Source organism: Carcharhinus amblyrhynchos, chromosome 9 (genome assembly GCF_965287045.1).
Source record: "Carcharhinus amblyrhynchos chromosome 9, sCarAmb.v2.hapA, whole genome shotgun sequence".
Lineage (NCBI taxonomy): Eukaryota > Metazoa > Chordata > Chondrichthyes > Carcharhiniformes > Carcharhinidae > Carcharhinus > Carcharhinus amblyrhynchos.
The window spans coordinates 58199151-58214832 of record NC_137332.1 but is presented as its reverse complement, the minus strand read 5'-3'; the positions used below and the strand labels follow the sequence as shown (position 1 = coordinate 58214832).

Here is a 15682-nt window from a genome sequence, read left to right as displayed (position 1 = left end):
TAGATCTCAAGTCATTAAAGTCTGCGCACCACTGCTGTAGGGGGATCTCCACCTCTCCCCTACAGTAGTGACATGGTTACTATGTTTATTATTTGGAGATCTAAACAAAGTTAGAGAGAGGATGGCTTCATGCTGAAGCACCCTTTCTGTTACTTACCATTTATAATAGACTGCTATTCCTCTCAAGCTGGAAGGTTTTCCAGTTTTGAAAGGTCCTAATTAGACAGTGAACCCATCTCCATGGCCACCCGCATGAAATTTCTGATAAGTAACTAAGTCCTTCCAAGGGTGAGACCTAGAAACAATCCTGACCTGTGTTTCCGACCACGTGTGGAAATTGACATTGTGTACATTCAGCACACTAGGGTAAATAAATTGGCTACAAAACCCGACTCCGTATTACCCACAGTTTTGACATTACAGGTGCCGATTTGGAGTCAAAATGTTGGTGCTATACACGCACACTGCTGATGTGGTGGCTGCTATGTGCAATTTTACTGAGGGTTTTTAAAAGTTTATTTATTAGTGTCGCAAGTAGGCTTACATTAACACTGCAATAAAGTTACTGTGAAAATCCCCTAGGCGCCATATTCCGGTGCCTGAGGGAGAATTTAGCATAGCCAATTCACCTAACCCACAGGTCTTTTGGGCTTTTGGGTGATATGAACATGAGCAAGAAGTATATGTAATAGGCAGATTGTGAAGTCAGTATGTAATACCAATTTGACAGCAATGTTACCGTTTCCAACCTTGTCAGTTGAGGTAACGCCCTCTCTTAGACACGCACTTCTGAACATGTATCCCACAGCAGAAAGGAGCCCCCATCAGTTAAAAAGAGGTAGATCATTAACAACTCTCAGGTCAGTTGTTGATTAATCTCTATGGGCTGTTTGAGTTTCATAGATCATAGAACCCTACAGTGTAGAAGGAGGCCCTTTGGCCCATTGAGTCTGCACCGACCACAATCCCACCCAGGCCCTACCCCCATATCCCTACATATTTTACCCTCTAATCCCTCTAACCGAAGCATCTCAGGACACTAAGGGGCAATTTTAGCATGGCCAATCTACCTAACCCGCACGTCTTTGGACTGTGGGAGGAAACCCACGCAGACACAAGGAGAATGTGCAAACTCCACACAGACAGTGACCCAAGCTGGGAATCGAACCCAGGTCCCTGAAGTTGTGAAGCAGTGTTTGATGGTTTGATCAGATGGTCGAAGTAGATGATGTCAGGTCAGAGTTGTGCTGCACATGGACAAGGCTTTGGTTGTGATTGCAAAGTGTCTGATCAAACCACTTGTTCCCAATCATTTGTAGCACAACTCCGTGCATTTCCCCTGGGCTGCAGCATGATAGATGGAGTAGATAAATGAAATAGCAAGCTGCTCACAGAGAGAGGAAAGGAAAGAGAGAAGATCTTTCAGCAGGAGGCCTCATACAACTACAGTCCTCTGGAAACACTTCTGTTATGTCTAACTAAGTAAGAAGTCTCACAACACCCGGGCAAAGTCCAACCAGTTTATTTAATAGTAAACCCACAAGTTTTCAGAAACGCTGTCCCTTTGTCAGGTGTGTGGAAAGTTCTTTATTTTACCCCAGTCCAACGCCGGCATCTCCATATCGTGTCTAACTAAGCCAGAAACATTGTGAGTGCGGTCACAGCGTCGATACTCTCAGAATTTTGGCCCACCTTGTAGCCAGACTTGCAGTCTCAGAGGAAGATGAGAGTAGCACTCAGTGACCGAGGAGCTGAACTTCTTCACATTGGGATGTTTTCGGACTAAACATGAACTTCTCCGTTCACTGTCCATTTTTCTTGCATCAGAGTAATGACAAATACTCTTTATGCTAGGGGATGAAATTCATTGCATTCTCTCTAAACAGACAGAAGCTTGTGGAATAAGTGCATAGCTTGGCCAGGATAGCGAGCTTTCTCCTGTTACAGGGTGCCAGTGACTGCACACACATTACTTAAGCTGCAATATCTAAATGCTGAGATCTACTCAAACATAAATGAATATGCAGTTGATGAGCAATCATACTCCTGTTGTGCCAATCCACTATTCACTCAGCCTTTCAGCCACTATGTCAAACTAGTGGTGGTTACAAAGCTGTCTACAATACACCTGGATCATGGTTCCACTCTGCAATCCAACCAGAACACATACAATAAAAACCAGGTTACAATGTGAAACACCATCTTGCAGACTATTGGAGTGTAGCTGCTGCCTGGATCACTTTTGTGGATCCTTGCAGTCCTCACTGGAGCACGTGTCCACATTCATGGTGGTGTGATGTATCCTGCACAATCGAGCCATCATGAGGACATAACCTTTGACCAGCAGTTCAGATTCAGGATGGAGAAAGAGTGGAGACAACTGCTTCGACCACACTGGGATTGTATTTTCAAAAACACAATCCCAAATCCTAATTGCACAATAGTGCTACATCCCACAATCCTTCTACAATGGACTATTTTGGCACCCTTTCAACCACAATGCTGAAATAAAAAACACAACAAAACAACCATTCCATACCGATTTTATTCAACATCCAATATTCCCTTCAAAACTCAACCCTTTTGTGCCCCTATAGTGACCGTCTTTTGAGTACTTTTGCCTGGCCTTAAGCTGTACTAACTAGTGGCTGTAACTTTCTCTGAGGGAACTGCAGCAGGCCTCATAGGACACAGCTCTGCGTCTCATTCCAGATTGTCAGATTACAGACTGGTTCACCCCAATATGGGCAGCAGCCGTCTAGACTGACTGGCTGACAGCAACAGGAGGGACAATGGTGAGTGGCAGAGGTGGTAACATAAACATTGTCAGTTTGAGAGAGGGCAACAGATTCATCCTCCATGGAGCCACTGCACCTCCATCAAGGTGATTCTCAAATTTGAATAATTAGCTGCAGTTCTGGCTGCTGGAGTGTTGCAAGATCCTGAAGATCCTTTTGAATGTTGCAATCTGAGGACTGCATTGCAGCAAGTTGAGATTTCTTGACCTCAGTCTGAACTCCTCGACAGCATTAAGACATTGAGCAGCTCCTCCTGCATTGGAAGCTGCGACATTGACCATTAGGCATTACATTGTGGTCCGATGTACAAACACTCTTCTGGAGATTGCCATCATTTCCACAGGAGAGGACAGGTTCCAGGCTGCAGGCAAAGCCCTGTGCCAGATTGGAGCCAAACTCCTCCATGCTACTTAACAGTGAGAGCAGGCTTTCCCTGTGGCTCTATTAATGCACATCCATCAATCTTTTCCTTACACTGTGAGCTCAGACTATTGCATCCTAGGCTCGCTAATAATATTAAAATGAATATTAAAATCAGCCTTTTGCCCTTTTCGGGCATGAAGCTAATTACACTTGCAGAACAGGGCTAGTAATATTGCATGAGGCAACAAACCAGACATGAACCCAGTTTGTCATCTCTTGTGTGATGTGACCAGTTCGCCACACCGACCAACTGGTAAGATTGTCCCCTAAATGTACTCCCCACCAGAATTCTAAATTTGGCAATCAATGGTAGAAAAATAGATTCTATGTGCATCGGGTGGCATGGTGGCACAGTGGTTAGCACTGCTGCCTCACAGTGCTAGGGACCCAAGTTCAGTTCCAGGCTTGGGTTCCTGTCTATGCGGAGTCTGCATGTTCTCCCCATGTCAGTGGGGGTTTCCTCCAGCTGTTCCGATTTCCTCCCACAGTCAGAAAGATGGACTGGTTAGATGCACTGGCCATGCTAAATTCTCCCTCAGTGTATCTGAACAGGCACCAGAGTGTGGCAACTAGAGGATTTCCACAGTAACTTCATTGCAGTGTTAATGTAAATCTACTTATAACACTAATAAATAAACTTAAACTTACCTTGTCATTCAGCTGGCCCCATGCATCTATGATGAAGTGGTCATTTTATACATCCTAAGTTCCAATCTAATCATGGCTCCATTTTGTTTTGCAGGTAGCTCTGGATGCAGCGACATGCAACTGGGGAATCAAAGTGGAGCATGCTGAAATGTATGTTTACAGAAGGAAATTCACCATGGAAACATATTCTGAAATTGATCATAAATTGATATAATTATCCTAATAGTCTCATAATGAATTGCTAGTGCCAGCCTTCATTCAGTAGTAACTCTCTAAGGTGGAAAGTTGTGCTTTCAAGTCTGTCCCAGGATTTGATCACATTATCTGAGGGAGTCCATGCATTGTCCATTACACATTTTTTAGGAAAGTGTAAATGAGCCCCTTGTGTTTGTTCAGTTGATACAAGAGATTCCATGGCAATTTTGAAAGAAAAGCAGGGAGTTGTCCTGGTTAACGTGCATTGCCTGCTGTTTGGAGAAAATTACTGGTGGGAATTGACTACTGAATTTGATTATGGAATCATTGTAGTTTTAGAAAGTAATTCATTGGCTCGGAATGGCATTTTATGTCCCTAGAATATGAAAAAAAGCATGCTTTTATTCACCTGCCTTTTTTTGCTGAGATGCTTGGGATTTCAATTTCCATTGATTTTTGTTTACGAAAGAATACTCTGTATAGAGGTATATAGCACAGATGAAGACCCTTTGGCCCACTGTATCTATGCTGGTCAAAGACAAGCCAACTAACTATCCTCATCCATTTACAGCACTTGACCCATAGCCTTGTATGCCCTGGCTTCGCAAGTGCACATCAAAATACATCTTAAACGTTGCAAGGATCTCTACCTCCACCACCCTTTCACTGCACTCTTACCATCCTTTGGGTGAAAATTTTTTTTTTCACATCCCTCACAACTTCCTGCCCCTTATTTTAAATCTATGCACTCTAGTCATTGGTCCCTCCGCAACAGGGAAAAATTTCTTCCTTTCCACTCTATCTATGCTCATCCTAATTTTATACATCTCAGTCATGTATCCCCTCAGTCTCTTCTGCTCCAAGGAAAGCAACCCCAGTCTATCCAATCTGTCTTCACAACTAAAACTCTCCAGCCTAGGCACCATCCAAGTAAACCTCCTCTGCACCCTTTCCAGTGCTACCACACCCTTCCTATAATGTGGATTTCAGAACTGCACATAATACTCTAGCTGTGGCCTAACCAATCTTTTATATAGTTCCAGCATAATCTCCCTGATCTTAAAATCTATGCCTCAGCTAATAAAAGCAAGTATACCATATAACTTAAGGGACCGGTGTACATGCACAGCAAAATCCCTCTGATCCTCAGTGCTTCCCAGGGTCCCACTTACTGTTCATCATGTATTCACCTGTTTTGTTCATCCTGCCCACGTGCAGCACTTCACACTTATTTGGACTGAATGTTATTTGCACTGATTGGTCCATCTGACCAGCCTGTCTATATCCTCCTGTAATCTAAGGCTATCCTTCTCGCTATTTAACACCCCACCAATTTTCATAACTTACTGATCAACACTCCAGATTCAAGTCTAAATTATTTATATAAAACACAAACAGCAAAGGTCCAAACACTGATCACTGCAGAACGCCAGTGGATACAGGCTTCCAGTCAGAAAAATACCCCTCTATCATCTCCCTCTTCTTCCTGCCACTCAGCCAATTCTGGACCCAATTTGTCAACTTTCCTTGAGTCTTACCTTTGCTATCAGTCTTTATCAAAAACTCTCTCTGAAGTTTAAGTAGCCTATCGATTAGATCAAATGTATCGTCCTCATCTACACACCAGGTCACTTTTGAAAAATTCAATCATTTTGGTCAGACATGACCTCCCCTATTCTTGATTAATCTGTGCTTGTCCATATTACAAGTTTAATTCTGTTTCTCAGAATTGCTTCCAATAGTTTTCCCACCGTTGAGGTTAGATTGACTGGCCTGTAGTCCTATAATATTTTCAATTATTTGTTCTAAAAATTAAATCCCACACTTGTTTAATTTCCAGCATTTTTGTTTAAGTTGATAATCTGTATTAACCATAACTCAACTGAGGCACATGAAAGTCACTTGACCTGAAGAGTCTACATGTCATGCCGAAGTCAACCATTAAGATATCCACAAGGCCCAACTGCCCATCTGATTTTTTGCTTTGGACTCGTGGTTAAATGCTTGGATTTCACAGCTTCCAAGGAATAAAACTGTCCCAATCCATTGTGAACCAGCTTAGGTTACGAAGGCAGAGGTCAGTTTGAACTGGAGAATCCCAGAGCTATAATTTGTAATCAGCAATATGTGGTAACTCGCGTGTACATGCAAAATTTACTTCTGTTGTGAGGAGTTCAGTATAATGTCTGACCCTGTAAGGCACGGCCCATTGAGCTCACTTGATTGAGTTGGGTAACTGTCATCAGTCATTTTTCCAGGTGATACAATGTGAAAGACATTTATTCTATTGTGGCAGGGAGAAGGATCAGGGTAAATGCCATTGGCTTAATATTCAAACTCCACCTGAAGTTAGTGGAGTTTTATTGTTTGATTGTAATTACTGGTACTCTTTCTTTAACACTGTGCTAAATGTTACAATTGAGTTTGACAGTGGAGTGAAATTGCAGGCCTTGATGTAGTGAAGGATAACATCCCATTTACGGTTATCTACTTCTGGTCACAGTAAAGATGTGCGCCTGCCAGTAGAACTTCAGTATTCATTAGCGGTGGAAGCAGAAGCGCACAGACAAGCCAAAGCCAAGGTAAGAAAATGCTGGATTATCCAAAAGAGATTAAAAAGTATCAAAGTCAATTCATCAGTTGTCTTTAATGCATAAAGAAAGAGAAACCATTACAAACTAAGAGTCATTGGTTTACCAGATCAAAAGATGGTTTGGGGGTTGGCACTGGTGATTTAAAGTTTATTTATCAGTGTCACATGTGGTCTTACAGTAACACTGCCATAAAGTTACTGTGAAAATCCACTAGTCACCACACCATGGTGCCTGTTCAGGAACACTGAGGGAGAATTTAGCATGGCCAATGCACCTAACCAGCACATCTTTTGGACTCTGGGTGGAAACTGGAGCACCCAGAGGAAATCCATGCAGACACAGGGAGAACATACAGACTCTACACAGACAATGACCCAAGTCGGGGATTAAACCTGGGGTCCCTGGCGTTATGAGGCAGCAGTGCTAACTACTGTCCCATCGTGGTAGTGTGAGATAGAGAATAGACATCCAAAGACTGATCATATGACATTTCTGTAACATAATTTGGAAAGATGAAAAGATAAGTGAGCCAAGCTGGATTAAACCCAAGGCATGGTTTTACTCAACTGGCAGGGCTACCTGGTCTATCAATTTGTCACATCATTTGAAATACAATACCAGCTTCTTATGTTAAACATTCAACACTTGAGTTGTCCATTCGTAGAATCAAGAGAATGATACAACAGAAAATTTCCCATACTCCCCACACTCCTGTCCTTTCCCCGTAGCCCAGAAAACATTTTCCCCTCAAGTATTTATTCGATACCCTTTTAAGTGTTATTTTTGAATCTGTGTTTGTCACTATTTCCGGCATTACGTTCCAGGTCACAAAAATTTACCAAGTAAAAAAAAAGTCTCCTCTTGTTGTTTTGGCAATCATTTTCAATCTTTGTCCTCTAGTTTATTCAGCTTCATCCATTGGTAATAGATTTTCATAACTTGCTCCAAAAGCATTCATAGTTTTCTCTTAACCTTAAATAGAAGTAGAAATACTCAGCAGGTTATGTCAGTAATTGTAGAGAGAAAGAGTTAACATTTTAAGTTGGGACTTTTTGTCAGATTTCTCTCTCTTGCCACTTTTTTAATGCTTTGAAATTTCCCAGTCAGATGCAGTTGCTATTTCTACATCAGTAACTTTCATCATTTTGTAGATCCTACCATGGTCTTTACTCTGGGGGAAAAAAAACATTTCTAGTTTTGCTCCCTGGAAGATAAAAATACTTAACTTTGCATGTTTTTCCTCTTGCCTCACTATTAAACTCGGAACAAGTTGCACATCTCCTACTTGTGTTTCTTCCCCCAATCGCTAAACTGAAGTTCATTGTTGCCCTCAATGTCATCTGCAATCTTCTACAAATGGGCATATTCTCTTATGCCTTTAAAAAGTTTGGTCTGACCAGCAGCATCAGTGAAATAAATGTCATAGATGTTACCCTATTACCATCTATCAGCATTGACAACGTAACATTGGAGATTGTTGATAGCTTCACATACCTGTGCTCCACAATTGCCTTCAATCTGTCCCTCGGTGCTGAAATCAACATATGCATCAAAAGAGCAACAGCCATCAGCATGCATCACAAGAGCAGCAGCTAAGTAAGAGAATATAGAACACAACAGCAGCCTGACTGAGAACACTAAACCGTGAGCTTACTTAACCTGCATCCTCAGCACCCTCCTCTACTGTGACACAGCCTGGATAAGATCTGCCAGATGGGAGAAAAGGATGAATAGGTTCTAATTTCACTGCTGCAGATGTATTCTTGGCATCTTTTGGCTGGACAAGGTCACCAACTGAGGGGCCCTGGAGCATACTAATTCCATCAGCATGCACTCATTGCTAAGCTAACGACACCTGTGCTTCTCATTTTCATGTTCAGCTGAAAACGGTGTCAAACTCCTCATAGAGCAGATCTTTTCCCTTTGCAGTGGAGAACAGCAGTGCAGCATAGCTGCACACAAGGGGAACCAGCCCTTTTGAGTTGAGAATCAGATGGACGGAACACATTGTTACAAATATCTAGTTAATGATTCATGATAATATTTGAGCAGTAATGTTTCATTCTGAGAAGATAAAAGTTTAACTTTAGAAAATGGGATAAATGCAACTAAAGCAGCTTATAATCTATTACAAGTATATACTTGAGTCACATTGACTTAATGGGTTAACCGACAGAAAAGCAAAGACAGCCATTAGCTTACTTTGCTGGAGACCTGATGCTTTGTTTGCAAAAGAACTGCAGTCCAGAGAGCTGTTCTGTTTTGGAAGTTAGAGTTAACTTATTTTAAAATTATTCAGTGAACTCTGAAAGGCTATGTTGTCATGGAGATGGCAGGGGCTTAATTTATGTGTGTTTGCTGTGAGAGGGAGATAGTTGCAATTTGGTTTGCAGCTGGTTTGTAGCTCATGCAGCTGTAACAAGGCTCCAAGCAGTTAAGGCTCAGAAAAAGTCCTGGGAGCTGAGAAGGCAGCAGAAGGCTGCCAGTTCGATGCTGGAGACAGAGTTTAGAAATGCTCTGGGAGCCATTAATAATAGCTCAGTACAACTGGGAGACTGGAGTTCAGGGAAACTCAGAGAGAAACCCAGCTTAGTGAAGCTAGCAGTCTGTGAGAGAGTTGAAAGGGTATCAGTGTGTAGAGGTGGGAGTGCAGCTTTGTGAATCACATGGAATATAATCTCAGGAAAAGAGATTGAACTATCAGGTGAGCAGCTATTAAGGCAGTCTAAGACAGAGTAATTTTTGAGGGAATTCAGAGGCTTGAAATTTCAAAGTGAAGAGTGAAAGTTTCTCGTGAGGCAGACATGGTTTAAATGGGATATTGCAGCTCAGTGATCACTGACAGCTGGATGGGTTGCTGAGAAATCTGTGGGATCTCTATTTTGGTTCCACTTGCAATTTAATGGGCAGTGTGATGTGTTCGACCACAGTTTGCTTGTAACTTTGTATTTACCTACCATTAGAGTATAAAATAGATACTGTTTTACTTGCCTGACTTTGTAAAGTTTGTTCTCTTTGCATAGTGATATGGAATCTTGTGATATTCTTTTTCAAGTCGATAACTGGGATTTTAAACTTTGTCCACTTTAAGAAAAAGTAGTGGTCTCTAACAGCCATCTGCAGGGGATTCTGTCATTGAGAGCTGTGAGTTTATCACAATAAAGCCAAAACCATATTCACATACTTCCTCTGTGCTTTTTCCCCTGCTGGATGAAACTGTAATGCTTTTCTTTCAATGATCTGCTTTCACTTTTTCTTATAGGGAAGCTTGTCAACATTCACCCTATCACTCTGTCTGCAGCTTTTTAATCAGCTGCAAGTCACTTATCAGTGCCGTGCGCATGATCCTGACTTCCAGTTTGCCCAAAGAGTTGACATCTTCTTTCTTTAAATTTATTTCATTTTTTTGCCTGATGTGATCGGTTCCATTCACTCAGCTCCCAGCACTCATTGAAGAATATGAACTTTGGAGTGTTCCAGCAACTTACTCATTGGGGCTGCCCAACCTGAGATGGGCATTGGCTGATCAGTGTGTGTAGGTCTTTTTGTCTCTCTAGATCGTCCTTCCTACCATCAGAAACAATTCCATTAAACCTGATGCCCATTCTCTATACCCAATTGAGTTGGGTTGATCACTTGGAATTGCAGTCTCCCATGTTGTGCTCACACTGCAGTGAATCTGGAATGTCATCCCCAAGACACAAGCTTCGGAAAAAATTATAGAGACTTTGGACTGCCCAAAAGTCAGAATCCCCCTCTTGCCTTCCACTGTTGAATACAAACAAATGCAAAGTATTATGTTTGGCAGCTGCTTGGTAGCAAGAGTTGCCAAAAAAATTACACAGTTTAGATTTTGTCAGGATTTACACTTTTAGCCTTCAATTCTCCTGAGACATCTACAAGGCAGTAGAGCTATTCACTAGTAACTGGGAGTTTGTGTATCCAACAGATCAATGATGCATTTAGTATGTGGGTGAAGAGAGTTATCATGCTTTCCACTTTTGTGTTCTTCTTTGCTTCCCATTTTCTGTCTACTGAACGGCTGTAATGCAAAAAAGAGAGCCAATTGTGTACATCTCTCCCTGTGCACAGCCTTTTATTGGCAAGATCTGTGTGTCTCCTCATGCAGATACATGGAAACTAGGTCACTCATGGCCCAAGCTAAACCTGCAGAGGAGCTCAGGGGAAGTTTAACCCCAGGCATGCAATGTAAGGATCCACCAGCATGTGGACATGGCCTGGCAATTTATTTAACCTAACCACAGCTTGTTAATTTAGTTCAGCATGTGACATGAAGAATTTTCAACACAGTGATATAAATGGGAATAGTAAAATGCGAGCTGCACTCCTTTGACACATTGTCAGATTGTACAAATGTCTCTGTTCATAAGTCACCTTAAGACACATAAAACATAGCAACAGGACAACTAAGAAATGCCAGCAAGTATCCATTCCTTTTTATAACACAAAGAATTTCAGACATTTTTCTTTAGGGCCCCTTGTAGATATTTTACAAGGAAAAATAATTATGTAGATCTTTTTAGAATCATAGAATCTTACATTGCAGAAGGAGGCTATATGGCCTATCGAGTCTGCACCAACCACAATACCACCCAGGCCCTAGTCCCACAATCCCATGTATTTACCCTAGCTAGTCCCCCTGACTCTAAAGGGCAATTTAGCATGGCCAATGCACCTAACTCACACATCTCTGGTGTGAGGGAGGAAACAGGAGCACCCGGAGGAAATCCACGCAGACACGGGGAGAACGTGTAAACTCCACACAGACATTGACCCAAGCCGGGAATCAAACCCGGGTCCCTGGTGCTGTGAGGTAGCAGTGCTAACCACTGTGCCACCATGGCATCCGTTTTGTCTCTCAAGAAATAATGAAGGGAGAAGCAACAAAGATGTAACGTATGGGAAATTGAAAGAAAACTCACCTTTTATTATTTGTATGAATCAGAAGTGAATTGGGTTTTTTAACCTGAGAAATGTACTTATTTTATGAATTATTCTTCATCTTAAGAACAATGAAAGTGTGAGTTTCTTCAAACAGAATGATTTGTCACATGCCTAATTCTCAAATCCTTGTAAATAAATTGCAGGTGATTGCAGCGGAAGCTGAGAAGGAAGCTTCAGAAGCATTGAAAACTGCAGCAGATGCTCTGTCTGGATCTCCTGCTGCTGTTCAGCTGCATTACCTTCACACACTACATGCACTCTCTGCGGAGAAAACTCCCACTGTCATCTTACCAGTACCTTCTGAACTCCTGAATGTCATGTCAACTGTAACTCAGAAATCCTTAGTGTCCACTGCTGCAGCTGCAGTACGAGACAGAGCAGAGCCTCAGCTGCAGGAAACCAAGACTGATTCTCCAATGTTATAGTGATAGGGATGATTCAATTCGAGTTACCAAGAGTTATTTGCTGTTTCTTTATGCCAGATATGTAAATATCGAAGTGCACAGCCAGCCACTAATATTGTGGAAAAGTAATCTGCAGATGAATTATGAGTAATGGCAGTATTCTATTGCATAAAGTATTCAATGTTTATGGCAGTTAAAAAAAAAGTTAGTACTTATTGAAGTCAGGCAATAGAGAGCAACCTATTCACTATCAAAATGAGTGAAAAATTAAGATACCTATTCCTTGCCACAGACCATTATCAAATAGAATACCTTGTACATTTGTCTAGGTGCAAGTTGTCCTTGTTACCATCATAAGTGCTATGTCCACTCCAATGTATAAATGCCTACAGGAAGACTGTGGTAAGAGTAAGCATTATTTTAAGAAATCTGTTCCAAAATTGACAACGACTAAAAGAAAATTCTGCTATAAACTGTTACCTGCAGGAGGCCACAAGATTCTGTGTGGTTATATGATATCCAAATCTCATGTATTTTCCTATACTATTCTTCACTGCTTGTTCATTCATGCATGTTTTGCCCGTTCTTGGCTCATTAGCTGCTGATGCTATTTCTCTGCCAGTTTTTGCCAGTGGTGGTTTGCACTACTGCTTTCCAGGGGCAGAACAAGGAGGCAATCTCAAGTTGATCTCAGCTGGAATGGGACTCAAACCCACTATTCTGGAATTATTCTAAAATACACATTAGCCATCTAGCCAACTGAGTTAACCTTATGAACATAGGAACAGGAGTAGGCCATTAAGCCCCTTGAGCCTGCTGCACCATTCAATAAGATCATGACTGATTTGTGGCCTAACTCCATGTACTTGTCTTAGGTCCATATCCCTTGATACCCCTGCTCAATAAAAATTGTCTATTTCAGACTTAAACCTGACAACTGAACCAGCATCTGCTGCTGTTTGAAGAAGAGTTCTAGACTGCCACCATTCTCTGTGAGTAGAAGTGTTTTCTAATATCCCTCCTGAATGAGATGGCTCTATTTTTTAGATTATGGCTCTGGTTCTCGAGCCTTCAAATAGTAGAAACAGTTTATCCTACATTCCTTGTCCTTCCCTGTAAATATTTTGTAGACTTCCTTCAGATCAGCCATCAACCTTCTGAATTTGAGAGAATAAAGGCCTATTTTGTCTAATCTCTCCTTGTAACATAACCCCCGAAGTCCAGGTATCATTCTTGTAAACTTGCGTTGAACACCCTCCAGGGCCAAAACATCCTTCCTAAGGTGTGGTGCCCATACCTGCTCACAGTACTCTAAGTGGGGCTGTACAACTGCAGCATAAGATGTACGTCCCCATACTCCAGCACTTTAGATATGAAGGCCAGCATTCTGTTGGCCTTCTTAGCTACTTTCTACATGTTCATGGCTTTTTAAGGAACCATGCACCTGAACCCCCAAATCTTGTCAGACATCCAATGAACTTAACTTTGTGCCTTCTAAAAAAAAAACCCTAATTGATCCTTTTTTGATCCAAAAATGGATAACCTCACACTTGTTTATATTAAAATCCATTTGTCATAGCTTGGACCATTCACCCAATCTAGCAATGTCCTGTTGTAATTTTATGCTGTCCTCAACACCATCTAAAATGCTGCCCAATTTTGGGTATGCTGCAAATTGGGATGTTTAATTTTTTTTGTCATTATCCAAGTAATGAATGTTGTGAATAATTGAGACACCAAAACCAATCCCTGTGGGCCACCACTAGTCACATCCTCCCAATTTTGAGTACTTACCCATTACTGCAACTCTGTGTTTCCTGTTGCTCAAACAATTTCCTATCCATGTCAGCAATCTTCCCTCAATTCCATGGACTTCCCCCTATGCTAACAATCTCTTGTGTGAGATTTATCAAAAACTTTCTGTAAGTCCATATAAACGATATCCATCAACTTGCTTCTGTCCACTGTCTTTGTTACCTTTTCAAATAATTCTACAAGTTCTGGCAGGCGTGATCTACCCTTCATGAATTCATGCCACTCTCCCCAGTTAACTGAAATTTCTCAAGGTGATCAGTTACCCTTTACTTGATTAGTGACTCCAACAATTTCCCCATGAGGGACGTTAGGCTAACTGGTCTGTAATTCCCTGATTTCCCTCTGTCATCCTTCTTAAAGAGCGGAGTGACATGAGCCAACTTCCAATTCAAAGGTATGGCTCTTTGTTGTAGGCAGGCCAGTTTAGGCTAATGAAAACATATATAATCATGAGTTTGAAACACTAACACAATACTGACATGTATTGAATGACCTGAGACTAAAGAATTGATAGGAGACTGTCAGTGTAAAAGGCAGTTTGATTAAATAACATGTATTTCTCATTTAAAAATGTACTTTGAATTTCTTAAATGGACGCAGCTAATTTCTAAGAATGTACATTGTAAAACTTCAGCCAACAGCAAGGTACAGCAAGGTTTGATGGGATGAGACACTGTTATAAAGCTTTAATTTAAACACCTTCCAAGCATTCCAGTTTAATGAGACAAACAAGAACAGTGATTCAATTATTTCCTTATTTAAGGCTTCTAATACCAACACAAACATAAACAGTTGCAACACATTAACTCTTTACTGAACTTTAACTCTAACTGAACATTAACGTTCAACTGAACTTTAACTCTTAAACTGAACTCTAATTTTAACCGAACATCAGCTTTAGCTAAACATCAACTTTAATTATTTAACTGAAAATAGATATTACTGAGTTTAGGAAAATCTTGGCCAAGAAATATTCTTGATATAGAATCTATCTTCTTATTCTCTGAAGCATTCTTCAGGGCACAGGTCTTCGTCTTGTGATAGTTGGTCTCTTCGAGTTATCGTAACCAAACAAAGGCTCACATGTCTCTTTATGCACGGTTCTCCACTCACTTCTGGAAGATTCTGTCATCCAACCAACTGTGTATCCAGAAACTGATCACATGGCTCAAACATCCAATGAAATTCTGAATGATGCCATTACACTTTATTCATTTGACATTTTTAAGACACGGGTTGATGGGTTTTTGATAAGAGAGGGGATTAAGGGTTATGGGGAGAGGGCGGGAAAATGCAACTGAGCAGTGACAGATCAGCCATGATCTTATTGAATGGCGGGGCAGGCTCGAAGGGCTAGATGGCCTACTCCTGCTCCTATTTCTTATGTTCTTATGTCCCATACATAGCAGTCATATAAATCAGAGTCACATAGTCTTGATTAATGTAAACGACTTCCCTGATCTGACCAACACAGGAAGCTTCAGATCACGGCTTCCAGACCAGAGTAACTTTAGACTTGCATCTGGTTTTAATCTATAAACTGACCAAAAATCCCAACATGCTTAGCTCTCTGCCAGAATAGTCATTTTAAAATTACTATTGTTAAATCATTGTTGTAGTCATTCCTTCTCTGTCCACAACACTCAGAAGGGGACCACATTTTGTAGAATGTGGACATGTTTATCAGAAGATGTCAGGAACAAAATGGCTTCCAAGGCCAACTCAATTAATAAAGCCAACTCAATTAACAATGTCACACTGCAGTACGCAGCCAGGTGCAGCCAGACATTAACACTTTCTCAGGCTCTGGCTTATGGTGACGTGAATATGAATCTATGGG

At 41.2% G+C, this 15682-nt stretch overlaps 1 protein-coding gene across 2 annotated transcripts in view; it reads left to right on the top strand.

Annotated features, from left to right (window-relative positions):
- The window catches only part of LOC145347841 (podocin-like), a 28352-nt gene extending 13378 nt beyond the window's left edge, over positions 1-14974 (top strand). For both annotated transcript variants that reach the window (XM_080195750.1, XM_080195751.1), the window contains 3 exons: positions 3964-4019; positions 6568-6646; positions 11767-14974. In XM_080195750.1, coding sequence (XP_080051876.1) covers positions 3964-4019; positions 6568-6646; positions 11767-12048 — 417 coding nt within the window. In that variant the 3' untranslated portion in view covers positions 12049-14974. The remainder of the gene's footprint in view (positions 1-3963; positions 4020-6567; positions 6647-11766) is intronic.
- The last annotated feature ends 708 nt before the right edge of the window (positions 14975-15682 follow it).